General features: G+C 39.0%; 1 protein-coding gene and 1 long non-coding RNA gene across 15 annotated transcripts in view; one reads left to right on the plus strand and one right to left on the minus strand.

Annotated features, from left to right (window-relative positions):
* Positions 1 to 15854, plus strand: part of KIF13A (kinesin family member 13A) — a 73018-nt gene that overhangs the window by 39866 nt on the left and 17298 nt on the right. For 8 of the 13 annotated variants that reach the window (XM_083746842.1, XM_083746845.1, XM_083746837.1 and 5 more), the window contains 12 exons: positions 397 to 537; positions 2855 to 3004; positions 3671 to 3835; positions 4350 to 4523; positions 5413 to 5564; positions 5964 to 6096; positions 6180 to 6326; positions 7943 to 7984; positions 9875 to 9974; positions 10356 to 10482; positions 11296 to 11351; positions 11837 to 11961. In XM_083746842.1, the coding sequence (XP_083602968.1) occupies positions 397 to 537; positions 2855 to 3004; positions 3671 to 3835; positions 4350 to 4523; positions 5413 to 5564; positions 5964 to 6096; positions 6180 to 6326; positions 7943 to 7984; positions 9875 to 9974; positions 10356 to 10482; positions 11296 to 11351; positions 11837 to 11961 (1512 nt within the window). The remainder of the gene's footprint in view (positions 1 to 396; positions 538 to 2854; positions 3005 to 3670; positions 3836 to 4349; positions 4524 to 5412; positions 5565 to 5963; positions 6097 to 6179; positions 6327 to 7942; positions 7985 to 9874; positions 9975 to 10355; positions 10483 to 11295; positions 11352 to 11836; positions 11962 to 15854) is intronic. The other 5 variants (XM_083746843.1, XM_083746846.1, XM_083746841.1 and 2 more) reach the window with 1 other exon arrangement.
* Positions 4441 to 15851, minus strand: LOC310848259. 2 transcript variants are annotated; one of them, XR_014566238.1, is made up of 3 exons: positions 15145 to 15851; positions 8349 to 9176; positions 4441 to 4545 (listed from the first exon to the last, which is right to left on the minus strand). It is a non-coding gene; the product is annotated as an uncharacterized lncRNA (long non-coding RNA). The 2 variants fall into 2 exon arrangements; XR_014566239.1 differs by having other exon boundaries at positions 4530 to 4796.

A 15854-nucleotide genomic window follows, 5' to 3' on the forward strand; every position in this document is an offset into this window, starting at 1 on the left:
ATGTTTCCAGTCATTTATGGTTTCTAGTTCTCAGCCACCATTATGAGGCCGGGGAGAGGCTGGCACTGCAGCAAAAGGCTGCTAAACACGCCCCTCTCAAGCACCTGGTTGGATGCCTGCCGAGGGGCGTGGGCGCCAGCCAGCCAGCCAGGTGAGGTGGTGGCAGGGGGCTAACGCCCCCTGCTAGGGGCGGAGCTCGGGCTCCCGCCCACAACCACTCCCCTCTCTTGCAGGGAGAGTCTGTATAAATAATTGGAAAATGCAAGAGAATGGAGTACCAAAATATTAACATAGCTATGTAGCTTATGGTGTTCGAGTTTAAATTTGAAAAATGGAATCACTTTGTTAAAATGCATATTTTATCTACTTAAGATACTTTGTCTTGTCTTTGTTTAGAGAGGAGCAATTGTAAGTGAACCAGCTATTCAAGTAAGAAGAAAAGGGAAAAGTACTCAAGTATGGACCATAGAGAAGCTGGAAAACAAGTTAATTGACATGAGAGATCTGTATCAAGAATGGAAGGAAAGAGCCCATGAGGTATTCAACCTCAGTTTTTCAGTTTGGCCAAAATCGTACACTTTTAATAAAAACAGAATATTTCTAAAAGCATTATATAGCACAGTTGTGCATATTCATGTAAGCATTTCTGCTGTTTATCAAACAGCAGTGCTACATTCAGTTGTACGTTTATCCTAATATTTGTAGTTTATTTCCCTTATACATGTCTGAGAACAGACTACAATGACTACATTTGGAACTTAGTATCTCTAAAACTATTTCAGGATTATACAGAAAGATCATGTCTTGCATGGAGGTTACATTCTGAGGATGGCGTGTAGACAAAAACCACCTCCTTGGAACTGCCCCCACTCAAGCACCCTTATGCTTTCTGGAGTCATGCCCCAAGCAGACCTTGCCCCACAAGCAAGGCAGAGAGCTTCTAAGCTCCCTTGCTTACTAGACTCTGGGAGGTTCTCTCGCAGGCCATCCATGTTCCTGCCAGCTTATGCGAGAGCCTTCCAGAGCCCAATAAGCAAGGCAGAGAGCTTAGAAGCTCTTTCTGCACTGGCGAAACTGTGTGCAAAAAGTGCTTTTAAGCGCTCTGGCTTCTGTGCATTTAATTAGAGTGACTTCAACCTGTCAGCCTTCAACTGTGTAAAGTTGAAATCACACATGCTAAGCCTGTGTCAGTTGCAATCGTCCTGCAATTTATTTTGCTCTGCATATGAGATTTTAAAATAGTGTGCTTTTGGATATGTTTACAGGTAAGTGTATTTTTTAGTGTAAGTGAGGCAATATTTTTAGTATTCATTAGAAATTTTAATGCAAATGTTTGCTAATATTTGACCTACTATAAGGAATAACAGATTTTCCATAGTTTGTTTCTTCAAAGCACATCAGCACTGAGTCCTACTATTTTAAGTGAATGGATAACAACTTAATGTAATTCAGGATTTAATTATACGGTTGTTTCAACATAAAATGCTGTCTGCCTGAACATGATGATCAACATAGTACTTCGTGCAATGTAGTATTCATTGACTGCATCAAAAACTAGTACAAACAGTTTTTGTTGTTAGTATTTTTGCACACAGGGAATTTAATTTTGGTCTTCTGTGAGGAACACAAAATTGTTGGAAGTGTTGCTACTCATTTACAGTATTTAAATGAGGAATAAGCTTTTGGTGTTAATAAGAGTTAGGTTTGTATACATAGAATAATAGAATCATAGAACTGTAGAGTTGTAGAGTTGAAAGGAACCTCAAGGGTCATATAGTCCGACCCTCTGCAATGCAGGAATCTCAACTAAAGCATGCATGGCAGATGGTCATCCAACCTCTGCTTAAAAACCTCCAATGAAGGAAAGTCCACTACCTCCTGAGTGAGGCGATTCCACTGTTAAAGAGCTCTTAGAAAGCTCTTTCTGATGTTTAGTTAGAATCTCCTTATAACTTGAAGCCATTGGTTTGGGTACTAGTCTCCAAAGTCGGAGAAACAAGCTTGCTCCATCCACCATGTGACAGCCCTTTAGCTATTTGAAGATGGCTGTTATATCTCCTCTTTTACAGATTAAGCATACCCAGTTCCCTCAACCGTTCCTCATAAGGTTTGGTTTCCAGACCTTTGATCATCTTGGTCACCCTCTTCCTCCATACATTCCAGCTTCTCAATATCCTTCTTAAATTATGGTGCCTAGAACTGGACACAGTACCCCAGTTGTGGTCTGACCAAGGCATAATAGAGTGGGACTCTTGCTTTCCTTGATCAGGTCCCTATGCTTCTGATTATGCTTCCTAGAATAGCATTAGGTTTGTTTGCTGCTGTATCACACTGTTGACTCGTGTTAAGCTTGCAGACCAGTAAGACCCCTAGATCCTTTTCACGTGTACTACTGGCAAGCCAGGTGTCCCCCATCTTATATTTGTGCAGCTGGTTCTTCCTGCCTAAGTGTAGAACCATACATGTGTCTGTATTGAAATACATTTTGTTAGTTTGGACCCCGTTCTCCAGTCTGCTCAGGTCATCTTGCATCCCGATTCTGTCTTCAGCAGCAATGGTGTCATCTGCAAATTTGATGAACATCCCTTCAATACCTTCATCCAAGTAATTTAGAAATAGGTTGAACAACAAGAGGCCCAGGGCAGGTGCTCTATACACTCTAGTGCGCTACATATACTCTTGTCTTCTGCTATCATCTGACCTGCCTTGTTTAGACATGTTGCACAGTGGTGAAATGGGGATTTGAATATGACTTTATTGGGTGTAGCTCATAATTTTTTAGCACACCCATGTTGGATCACAATACTAAATCATTTTTGTTTTTGAAATTTTAATTGTCTTTAAAAAAAAACAGATGAAGAGACTCACTGGAAAAAGAGGTGATCCTTTCTATGAAGCACAAGAAAACCACAATTTAATTGGTGTAGCGAATGTCTTTTTGGAGTGCCTTTTCTGTGACGTTAAACTTCAGTATGCAGTACCAATAATCAGCCAGCAGGGGGAGGTAAGTTTCAGTCTCTGGTGTCATCTATTCCGTTTTGTTTATGAAGGCAAAACTTTGCTATGAGCGGCACATATGTATTCAGGAAGGAAAAGCACAATAAATCCACTATTAATGCATCAGTGATGTCTTGCTGCATACACCTGCAATAAGACAGCAGTCAGGATGGGCACACAGTCTTGGGACAAGAGAAGATTGATGCCACTGAAACATTAAATGGAAATGCTTTGAATAGAGGGCAAATGACCAAGCCACTGAATTTCATGTACTGACGACCAAATTTTTGACTATAGTTCACTTGCTCCTCCGGTGTTCTAAATCTAGAAGTCAAATCAAAGGGAAAAGTTGTGACTACACAGAAGGCAATTCAAAACAACTATCAATAACTTCCAGTTTATTTTTAAATATGTAAATTTGGATAATAGCTGAGCAAGAAAATGAGAATTTTACTGGTTAGATACTGAGCTCCACATCTTACATGTGAACCTCCATAATGTCAAGTTGGATCTGAGACAGATTTGAGAATGGTCGTATGTAATCTGCAATTGTTATCGGCATGCTGTTTTCTGTTCAGTTGAAGCTACAATTATATTTATATATGTAAATATGTGGATTACTGATGCTATGCAGTACTACAAGGTCTTCAATATTAATATTTTTTGGGTGCAGGTTGCAGGGCGTCTTCATGTTGAAGTGATGCGTGTCACTGGTGTTGTCCCAGAACGCCTAGTGGAAGGAGATGATTCTTCTGAAAACTCAAGTGAAAGTGGAAGTATAGAAATCATGGACAACAATGGAGAAATTACTCACAGGCCAAAAAAACTCACCTGCAGGGTATGGACATATGTATATTAATATTTTAATAGGATATACATATATTTTACCTATATAATACTCTAAACATTTTGCATGTCTTACAATCAGCAATGGGAAATGTCACTCATCCATTTCCAGTTGGTTTCCATACACCTTCAGAGATTTAGTTTATCTTTATTTGTCATATGTTCATACTATAGTCTGCACCTTGGATGGAAGTTTTAGACAAGTAAAGTCAACAATTTAAAAATGTAAGCCATTCATTGGGGTTAGTTAATTTACAGCAGTTGAAGTTTTCAATGCTTGCCCAGCAGTACATGTGTGTGGACAAGGATTACCAAATAATCTTACGATGCTTTTGTTTGTTAAACATATTGTATATATTGAGTGTTAATTTTTAGATTGTTTTATGAGCCTAGCTGTGAGATAAAATTGGCCTTACTTAGTCAACCATTGTCTATATTCTGAGTATAGCTGAATATATTAATATAAATATGCCAGTATATTGAATTACAGTTTTACTGTTGTCTAGGTAAAAATTAAAGAAGCAACAGGACTACCTTTGAATCTCTCAAACTTTGTCTTTTGTCAATACACCTTCTGGGATCAGTGTGAGTCAACTGTTGCAGCACCAGTTGTAGACCCAGATGTGCCTTCACCTCTGACCAAGGATGTCCAGTTTACAGTGACTTTTGCTCATTGTAAGGTAATTTAGTTTGGTTGGAATGCTAGAAAAATACATTTGAGTCCATATTTTAAACACACACACACACACACACACACGTATGATTCCATCCTACTGTACAGTGAGATGGAGATGAAACAAGGGGTTCTAATAGCTTCATTAAACAACAACAAAAATTCCTTTCCATTGCTTTCAAGTGCCTCCCCCACCAATTACCTTCAGTCCATTCCACTCACCTTTTGGGCAGGCCACCAGGTTCTTCACACACACACTCTGGGCCACAGTTTGGGAACCCTGACATAGGTTAAACAGAATTCTGCAAGTTATTAGTGGCATTGAATGCTGGAGTTGTGTAACCTGCTCCTGGTACTTTTATTTGTGATTTCCAGTGGAAAGAGCAAGGAAGACAGAACATACAACTTGGTTCTTAGGAAACCTAGTCAGAGAGAAGATGTGACCAGCCTATTCACTGTTATGGAAAATAGGATTGGATTAAGGAAATGAAACATTCATTCTTTCACAAAAACATATTAGTTAGGAGTGAGTTAGTCTGGCAAACTTTCTGGTCTCTGAAAATGGAGCTTTGTTATTCCTAAAATGTTTGGTGGTTATGCTTATTTCAATATATCTCATTAGAACAGGGATGACAATATTAAATATATTGTAGTAATCAACACAAAATATGGAATTTTGACTACCTGTGCAAATATAACTGAAGTATTAATATAAAATAGTGGTCTGTTCAGTATTATACAAAATTCTGCATTTTATCTGGTTCATGGAATTAATATCTTCATTGGGAGTTTTTTTCTGCCCACAAGAACATTTGAACATTCACCTGGTTTTTTAATCATAGAGCTGATAAAAATCATGCTTTAAGTGTTTTGCAGTAAGTATTGCAATTTTCTAGGATTATGTGGTGAATGTAACAGAAGAATTTCTGGAGTTCATTCAAGATGGAGCACTTGCTATTGAGGTATGGGGTCACAGATGTGCTGGAAACGGCAGTTCCATATGGGAGGTGGATACTCTTCATGCAAAAACCAGGACCTTGAGAGACAGGTAAACCTATGTTGTATTTTCCTTATAGTAGTGAAGCCTCACTTCAAATATAGGGAGAAAGGAGGAAGTACAGCACATGTGCCAGAGATGAATTGAGAGCTAGAGGGTGATGGGTGTGTGTGCCTGTGAGAGGTGGTAGGAGAGAAACTGAGCACAAATAGTCATAGTCTTCTTTCTGCAAGAATATTTTCATAGTCTTCTTTTCATAGTCTTCTTTCTGCAAGAATATTTGATTTGTTAATTACTAATTGTATTGTTGCTTCCTACCCTTGGCACCTAGGGGAAGAAGGGTGGGATAAAAATCTAATAAGTAGATAAAATGAATGGTTCTACAAATTTCCACTAAAGTGTAAGGAGGAGTATTCATACTACTCTTATTGCTTTTTGGATTGTCTCTAGGTGGAATGAAGTGACACGTCGAATAGAAATGTGGGTTTCAATTCAAGAACTGAATGAACTGGGGGACTATACAGCTGTGGAGCTCCACCAGGCAAAGGATGTAAATACAGGAGGGATTTTCCAGCTTCGACAGGTACAATTAATTTTATCCCTCCCAGATAAGAATACTAAAGTGTGTTTACATTAATTTACATGTTTCCCTACTTATATGACCAGGGTCATTCTCGCAGAGTTCAGGTGATGGTTAAACCAGTACAGCATTCGGGAACATTGCCACTTATGGTAGAAGCCATTCTGTCTGTCTCCATTGGCTGTGTGACTGCCAGATCAACCAAATTGCAACGGGGGTTGGACAGTTACCAGGTAGGATAAGTGGCTTTAAAGTGCTAAATTATTATATTGTGGTGCAGATTTGTTGTTTTCACTTGTGCCTTTGAAGGATACTGTGTGGAATTTGTATGTACACTTGAAGCAAGGCATGGATGATAGCTTCTCAAGGGCCATTAGGAATGGCAGCTAAATGGAACATCATGTCTTGAACTGGCATCCCTTGAATGCCAGATACAATATCAAATTGGTGACTTTCAGGGGCTTGTAACCTTTCAGGGGCATCTTGCTGGGCATTATCAGAAACTGAATGCTGAGTAGATGAAGTTTGCTGATGGGAATTGTAGTTCAAAATATTTGGAGGACACCAAGTTGGAGCAGGCTGGTTTTAAAAGTTTATTGTAAACTAGTCATCGCAAGCCTCAGGTACAACCTCTTCCTCTTTTGTAAGCCCGATGAGGAGACTGAAAGGGCTACCTGGAGATGCTAGCAATTGAACCTGAGACCTTCTGCATTCAAAAGCAGATGCTCTGCCATTGAGCTACTGCCCTTCCCCTCAACAACCACTTGCTCACCTCTTGGGCTCTGTGCATTTGTATACTAAGAAGTGACTTACACTTGATGTGCTGAGGGACTGAATCCAAGTCTTCCCTCCATCCACAATGGCCTTGTTTGCATGTAACCTTAAATCATAGTTAAAACAACAACAACAACTCTGGAAGGGCTCTCCAGCCTTTTTGGGCCCATAGGCACATTTGCAAACCAGACAAATAGTTGTTGGCAACCCCCCCGCCCCCTTTTCAAGCCTAATTTCAGCAGCCTCCTTTCTGTGACATGTGGTAGGACACAAGCCTGAATCTGCCTTGTAGGGTGGGCAAAGCTCATGATTTGTATCTCTCCGTATAAATCAAAAGTGGTAAGCCAAGCACAAATACTGGCTTCCACTCATGACTTATTTGGAAGGAAACAAGCCATGAGCCCAAGTTTGCATGTCACTACAAGACAGACTCTGGCTTCTTTCCTTTCCTGCATGGCATAGTCAGCTGCGAAGGAAGGAGGAAAATGTTTGTGCACATTAAAACATAGTTTATTTTAAGCTACAGTTTAACACTGCACGTGAACCTGGCTATTATGTGATTGCTGAATGCCCACTGTTACATCAAAGATGTGTAGACTGAGGGCATAATGATAAAGATCCAGCATAAATTACCAGAGATAAACCTCATGTAGAAGAACAGGTGGACACTTCTCCCATCAGTCATGTGCTTCAAAAAGTGAACTAATTAATTTAAAACAAAACAACAACCCAATGCTTGAAAGCATGAAGATATCATATACATAGTTTATGTCTCTAGAAAGCAAGGGAGCATCATTGCATGAATTTTGCTTCTACGTGATTAGGTATTAGCCTGGAGGTCCTGACTCTCAAAGCTTTTTACAGTAAGTGGTAAAGAGAAGCAGCACATGTCTGTTCTCTTCACCATACTAATGGATCATTAAACCTTTATATAAACAAAGAAATAAAATAAGGTTTGATGCTTTCTGTTCTGTCTTGTTCTAATTTGTGTCCATGATGTTTGATCTTATTTGGAGTTTGTTAGCAAGAAAAATGCATGTTCTCTATGTTTATAAAGTTTATTTTTTTCTACCAGAGAGGAGATGATGATGATGATGGTGATATGGATAGTTATCAGGTATTGCTGCTGCTGTTGTTGTCGAATCACATAGCATGGGGCACAGCTAATGCTAATAGTTATCAACTCCAAAAAGTTACTGAAATAATTTGCTCTTGGAACTTCATGCATTAAAAGACACTGATTTAAAGAACAAGCATCTCACCTTAATTTGACAATACACTGTGCTCTTTCATGTGACATTTCTAATGATCAATATATTAATGATTTATTTAGATTGTTGAAAATTAAGAAACAGCATGGTGGCTTGCAACTTAATTAAAACAACTGTCAATAAAACAATGTAAAACAGATGCAGAAGATACAAAATAGCAAAGAAATTTCAGGGAGGGAAAAGCCAAGGATTAAAAACCATGTCAAGTACCTGCCAGAAAAGGAATGTCTTCACTCACTGATGAAAGTCCATCAAAAAGGGGACAAAACAGACTTCCCTGGGAAGGAAGTCCCGCAGAGCCTGGGCAAGGCAACAGAGAAAGTTGTATTGTGTGTCAAATTCAGATGTTGGTGTAATGCAACGGAGACGTACAAGAGAGATTTACAGACATCTCTTATATGGTAGAATTGAGGCCAAAAGCTGAATTCTTCATTTTTTTAACTAAATAATGTTTGAAATCATAATAATTTTTACATACAATTATTTGTCATCCATAATTTTTACAGGTTTCATTAAATCACATTTTGTTCAGTGCAATAACAAAAACCTTCAAATATTTGTGTGTACTGTACTGTTAAACTATTTTTAAATAATAAAAAGCTAGTCCTGTAAAATTTACTTTCCTGATGCCTACAGCTTTAATATATTTATGAATTAATGAATTCTGTATGAAGGCTTCCCTATATTAAAGGTTTTTAAAAAACTTTTTAACAAGCAGCAAAAAACAAAAAACGAAACACCAGTTGTATAAATGTAGGTATCTATGCAAATACCCTAGTAAGTTGTACAGTTGTTCCAGAAACCTACAGCTCAAACTACAGGTGATGGCTGATTCAAATGCCTAAAGCTCCTCTCTGACCCAGTCCTGTGAAACAAGGAAACTAGAAGTCCAATTTAGGAGTATAAGGAATAAATGGGTGAGCAGTGCTAAACACCCACATCCACACACCAGAGGCAACTCAACACACACTGCTTACCTTCTTACAACCTTCTCCCCAAGCACTCTTCTCACAGATAGAGACACTTCTGGTATTTAGCCTGGATGAGGAGAAAATGGCTTCAGAGAACAAACTGCAAGTAGATAAACCACAAGGAGAGGGAAGGCTTTGCACTTCCCATCCAGGAGGACCCCCACCTCCATAAATATGGTACTTCGATAAGTTAGGCAGATCTAGATTTAAATACACCATCCTGCTGTCAACAGTAGTTTGAGCCTGAATTAGCTACTAACTTGCTTCAAGCGGTTCATGGCACTTCCTGGTAATGAATTATGAAGAATGGATCAAACATTTCTTTAATATCAGAAAGCATGATTGCATGATGGGTTTTTGTTTGCATGTGGATGATTTAGTTACTCTGGTAACAGCTTCTCATAATGGAGTTAATACAGGTTTAAGGGTATATATGTTGATGTCTCTTTAATTGTTTTCTCTTTCATATGCTACTAAATAGTTTGTTGGCCAATGCATTATTTTTCTGCTTGGATCTAAATCACAAATTTGCAAGAGACAAAATACACAAAGAGCTCTAACTATGGAGTGGGTGGTGCAGTTTCAGCTTTTCATTCTTTATGCTCTTTGCAAGTTGGGTGAGCTTCCTTTCTTGGGTTATGTACTATCTGATGTAAAGGTGAATGAACACTATTTGTTAACATCTTCCAATCAAAGTTGAAAACTGCATAAAATTAAATGTGCATGTTGTATATGTTAAAAAAAACCAACTCTCTTTTTCCATAGGAGGAAGACTTAAATTGTGTGAGAGAGAGATGGTCAGAGGCACTAATAAAACGCAGAGAATATCTAGATGAACAGATTAAAAAAATTAGCAATAAACAAGGTTCGTGGATCTTGTGGTTTAATTATAAGAATTTTTCATTCCTTTGTATCAAAAAAGAATGTTAGCCTAGTGTATTACTGCTTTATTTTTAAAAGTTGTTTGTATTTGAAAGGCTTTTTGTGATGTTCAGCTCATTATAAAGTGAAAAATTAGGATAATTTGCTCATTACAAAGTGACTCCACCTTTGAGAGCAGAATTTTCATTAGCTTTGTTGGATCTAATCTGCATTCATTGGAATCCAAAACCAACCTGTCACTTTGCTACTCTTAAATAATTGGAAAATGTATTATTAACCCGTTGTTTTCTGGATGCCCCTGGAAAAAGTACTTCCACAGTATGTGACCAATAGTCCACTCTTCATATCCGATATCTCATTATAGATAAAACAGAAGATGACATGGAAAGAGAAGCACGTCTTGTAGAACAGTGGGTAGGGCTAACAGAAGAAAGAAATGCTGTGCTAGTCCCAGCACCAGACAGTGGGATCCCAGGTGCTCCTGCAAATTGGTAGGTTGACTGAAATGCATTATATTTCAGCTTGCTTGCAAAATAACTTTTGAGTGAATATTGTATGCAGTTAACAGGATAGTAAAGATCTGAGGGAAGAATAAGCTGCTAAAATGCTAAATGTGTGTTCATCTTTTTTTAAAAAATGACCTTTATATTCCACAACACAGAACATTAGTGCCCTTAGTTCAGCTAGAAACTTATTACAACTAGAAGAAAAACTGCTGAAGTGAACTGGTTGTTTTTTTGCTGGTCTATGTATCCTGAAGATTTATCTCACCCTGAGATCTTTGGATTAAGGGCAGGATATAAATATTTTAATATATAGAAAATAAAAAAGGTTTCTGGAGGTAAAATGCACAGTCATGTAATAATGTAGAATCGGGGTTTATGTACAAGTTCATTTACAGATTCCATAATATTTCCTGTTTTATTAACGCTTGTAGTAGGTGTTAACACCTTAAGTAAAAAAAAAACACTTTCTCCTGTCTCCACATTTCGTTCAATAATGCATTGAGATGATTAGATTCAGGACTTGCATCCAGCTCCAAACACTTCATTTCCATAAAACTAGGGACTGTTTAGGAGATATAGTAGAGAAAATATCACCACCCCACCCCTGTGAATTCTTTTCTCTTTTATGAACCATGGGACTAGGAGCTCTCCTGTTAGGGTCCAAGGATACACTGTAACATTTTGTTGTAGGTTCCCCCTAGTTAATGTCATTTGTTTTTAACGCTTTCAGTTTTCCATTAAAATATATTTGCATGTGTATGGTTTATTTTATTAACTGGGGTGTTTCCTTACTGTTAGGATCCCACCTTCTGGAATGGAAACACATATACCTGTACTTTTCCTTGATTTGAATGGTAAGTTACAGCTTATGAAGGGAGTGGAAGTATGAATTCCCTTGAATATGCTTGACGCATTTATATGCTTTCGTATTGCCGGTGTCTTATTGCTGTTTGGGAATCTGAAGTGCTGCAGATCTGGATCTGGTGGCTTTTAAATAATCCAGGTTTTTTTGTTTGTTGAATGTATTGAAAGAAGCACAGTTGTTGGGCATTAGAGTTCTTCCATCATGTGTAAAAACACATTCTTAAACATCTTCATCAAAAGTTCCAAAATGATATTTTGCAATGATTTGTATTTGTTGCCATGTACTTGCATTGTGGGGTAACAAATTGCATTAAGCTGATGTATACAAATGTAACATGAGAAGTGTAAGTCTATCCTATCTAAAGCATTGTTTTCCAATTATGCATGATATCTGTGTAACATGTTTAAGACTGGGACATAGGAAATAATTAAAGCTAAAAAAAATGTCTTGTAACTTAATTTTATTTTTTGTTAGCTGATGACCTCAGTGCCAACGAACAGCTTATAGGTCCACATGCATCAGGAGTAAATTCAATACTACCAAAAGAGCATGGAAGTCAATTCTTTTATCTACCAATCATAAAACACAGCAAAGATGAGGTAAATTTCTAGTGAGCTATTCTGTACAGTAGATGTGTGGCCATTATATTTTTACTGTTTGCATTTTGCCAATCCATTTTCTTTCTTTTTCAATACATTTAATGCTACATTATACCTTTGAAACCTTGAATTAGAGTTTACTCTTTTCTACTTGATTTTTGTTGAACAAGTGTGCATAGTTTATTGTTATTCAGAATAACCTCTTAACAAAGTGATCTTTGATTAGCTCTTAATTCATGTGGGGTTGAAATACCTACATTTTGAAGAATAAACATTTAATATTCTTGAATTGTATAAATGAAGTCCAACTTCTTAAAGTCACTATGTAGGTGTTCCTTTCTTCTCATAGATACTTACAGCTAGTAAAGACTCTCCTCCTGCAAGAGAGGGGAGTGGTTGTGGTCGGGAGCCGGACTCCGCCTCAAGAAGGGGGCGTTAGCCCCCTGCCTCCCACTCACCTAGCTGGCGCCCACACCCATAGGCAGGCACCCAACCAGGTGCCTGCGAGGGGGCGTGTTTAGCAGCCTAAATTGCTGCGGCACCAGCCTTCCGGCCTCACTTTTCGTCGTCCCGTTGCGAGTCACCCACCCTCCACTCCCTTAGAGCTCGGGGTCTCAGTTTTCTTTTGGCCTTGCTATGGACCTTAGGTTGGTCGCCCTGGTTGTCCGGGGGGCCTGGTAGGAATTTTTCTATTTGGCATTAGGCTTTTTGGTTTTTTCGCCTACCTCGTAGCAATCGTCACAACTTTCGTGGTATTGGTGGGTAGGTTAGGCATTGGAATAATGTGGTGTGGTGTGTCGAAGGGCTAGGTGTGGCCATCGCCTGCGCCTTCAATTTTGGGTATTCCGTTAAAGGAATCCGGCAGTCGTGTATTCTGTCCCTGCTTGGCGGGAGGCCATGGCACGACCCTCAGTGACATCAGGGGAGAGCTTATAGTTGAATTAGCATCAACAGGCTCCACCTACTGGTGAATAAACCCCCTGTTTTAGACTCACCCCTCTCTGAGGGGGTGGAGTCAGCTGACGTAATCCAATGCCTAAGCCAATACCTTTTCACTTGCTGTAATCAATAAAGTTGTGGCCTTTTCTTGCCCATTAACCTTATATCACGTGTCCTTGTGTTTTCATTCCACTACGTGGAGATCGGGTCCTCGAACCACAACGTAATATTCCACACCCTTTCGCCAAAGCCTTAGAAAATGGTAAATGCACTGACTTCCATGCTAGCGCTAAAAATGTCTTAGTTAATATATCCATAGCTGTCTCCCTGTGTGCTCCACTCACTTACCGTATTTTTCGCCCTATAGGACGCACTTTTTGCCCTCCTTTTTGCCCTCCAAAAATGAAGGGGAAATGTGTGTGCGTCCTATGGGGCAAATGCAGGCTTCCCCCTCCCCCAGCCCCGCAAGCTCCCAGAGCGATGCCCCTGGCATCTAAAACGGGGGGGTTTACTCGCTCTGGGTCCTGTTCTGGGGGCTGGGGGAGGGGGAAGCTCGGGCTTCCCTCGCCCCAGCCCCGCGCCTGGGGGAAAAAAATAATTTCCCCCTTTTATTCCCCCCCCCCCAAATCTAGGTGCGTCCTATGGGCCGGTGTGTCCTATAGGGCGAAAAATACGGTACCTTTTTAGTTGTCCCAAAGGGATGGTTTATGGATTTAATTTAATATCTTGGCTTATTATGTCTTTGATACCCTGTGAAACATCTATCCATTATTAACCTGAATACATTTCTACCAAAAGTGGGCCAATATTTCCTTGCTTCTTCAACATGAATCAGATAGGTACACTGGGATACATTTTTGCAATTCTTACAGGGATATAATGCCATGTACAGTGGAACCTTGGTTCCCAAAAAGCTTGGCTCCCAAACAAATTGGCTCCCGAACGCCGCAAACCTGGAAGTAAGCGTTCTGGTTTGTGAATGTTTTTTGGAAGCCAAACATCCATTTTGACTGTCGGCATTGTTTCTGGGGCCAATCAGCCAATCAGAAGCCATGCCTTGGTTTGCGAACGTTTTTGAAGTTGAACCGACTTCCAGAATGGATTGAGTTCAGGAACCAAGGCACCACTGTATACAATATATTATAAAAGTTTCTATTGAATCCACACAAAGTAAAATAGTTTTTGGCTCATTATTTCTATATATAATGTCATTCTATACCTGTCATTCTAACAATAATTTCTTTCTCTAAATTTTGTTTTATTAGTTGTTTCTTGTAGATTTCTGATAATAATTCAAAATATGGAAGAAGCCTGCTTATGTTTGTTCCTCTTATAACATTTTTATTGGGCTTCTAGACTGGCAATTTAGCATTTGGTTTGTTTTATGCAAACTGAGCATATTAGGAAATAACAAGTTGATTCCCACCTCTTCCTCCATGGCAAAATGTCTTTATACCTGTGAAACCATGTACTAGTGCAACTAATATTGCACATGGTGATAATGGTTAATTTTTGGTGCAGATCAATCATCCAAGCTGGAGCTTATTCAGATTCTTCAGTGATATGTTAAAAATCAGCAATAGAAAAATAAATATGATCTTAGGCAGAATCTTCATTTTATAACTTTTGCTTTTACTGACAATGAAATGAGTAATTTTACTAATCTATACATACCCTGTTTGTTTTGTCCCAATATGGACAAGCAGTTGGTTTATAATAGATTTGAAATATTGATTGATAAATATATCCCTAGCTATTTTATTCTTGGTTGCTTAATGTGAGAAGGGAGGGGATATTTCCTTACTCACTTTATTTAAAAAAGCCAACCACCTTCTGCTCCAGCGGTTTTCCCAAACCCATAGTCCTGCCACCATTTAATATTACTTATACCCTTAGCGCCCTTAACTTATCAGTAACCTGAGTTACCGTTAATATCAATGTAGTACTAAGACTATCAGGTATAGCTATTATATTTGACAAAGAAATCAATGTTTATTTATTGCATTATGCAGTGCACAATGCGGTGCACAATGACTTTATACTACCTACTTAAAAGGATATGCACTTTGTTAAGATGTTGCTTAAATGCAGCTTATTTTACACTATTACTAAACTAAGTCAGCTTTGAAGGACCTAATTTAAGATTCTTTTGCCAGATTGTTCTATTTACTCCATCCCAGTTAAGCCTCACCAACTCTATAACTGAGGACCTTTACTGAAGCCTCTCTTTTGACCTGTACTGACCTGTTGAAGCACAGGGCTGTTTCCGTTGCTCTGCCCTGGAATCTTTCTCTCCTACCAGACACCAGACAGAGCCTGGCATTCCAAACTGCCTCTCACTTCTTCTCCCCTCTTCAGCCTGAGCCAAGCCAATTCAGCTACCTCAGCCTTCCTTTCATGTCCTCTTCTTCCTTAATCTTCTTCCTCTGCTCTCTTCTTCTGGCTGCCCACCATGAACACCAAGCACCAACAAATGCTGACTCCTCTCTGAGCAACATGGACTAACCCTAACTGACCTTAACTGCCATATATTCACTTCTTCTGCCCCCTCTGGTCCAGCCCCAGCCAATCACATTGTCTAATTGAATATTCTAAACCTGCAACCACCAATCAAAATGTGGATACGTTTTATTCTTCTTTTGCATACTGATAGTTCTGTCTCCAACCCCTCCTTGGCTGTCTGTTTAGCTCCCCCAGTGACAGTTAAACCAACTGCTACCTGATCAGGCAAAGCACTTTCCCCATCAAATACATTACAAAAAAAAATTGACAGAGGTACTATTCTACTCAGTTTTACTTAGACTCATTGAAACCATGGGACTTTAATCGTGTTCATTAATTGCTTTTGTTAATTGTCTAAGCATTTCTGTATTTCAGGAATGTTAAAAGGGTAGGGTAAACATTTAAGCAATTCAGATCAGTTTCCTTTATAATATTCTACCAAATTGTGCTCC

The sequence above is a fragment of the Podarcis gaigeae genome, assembly GCF_964106915.1.
Source record: "Podarcis gaigeae genome assembly, chromosome: 7".
Classification (NCBI taxonomy): Eukaryota; Metazoa; Chordata; class Lepidosauria; order Squamata; family Lacertidae; genus Podarcis; species Podarcis gaigeae.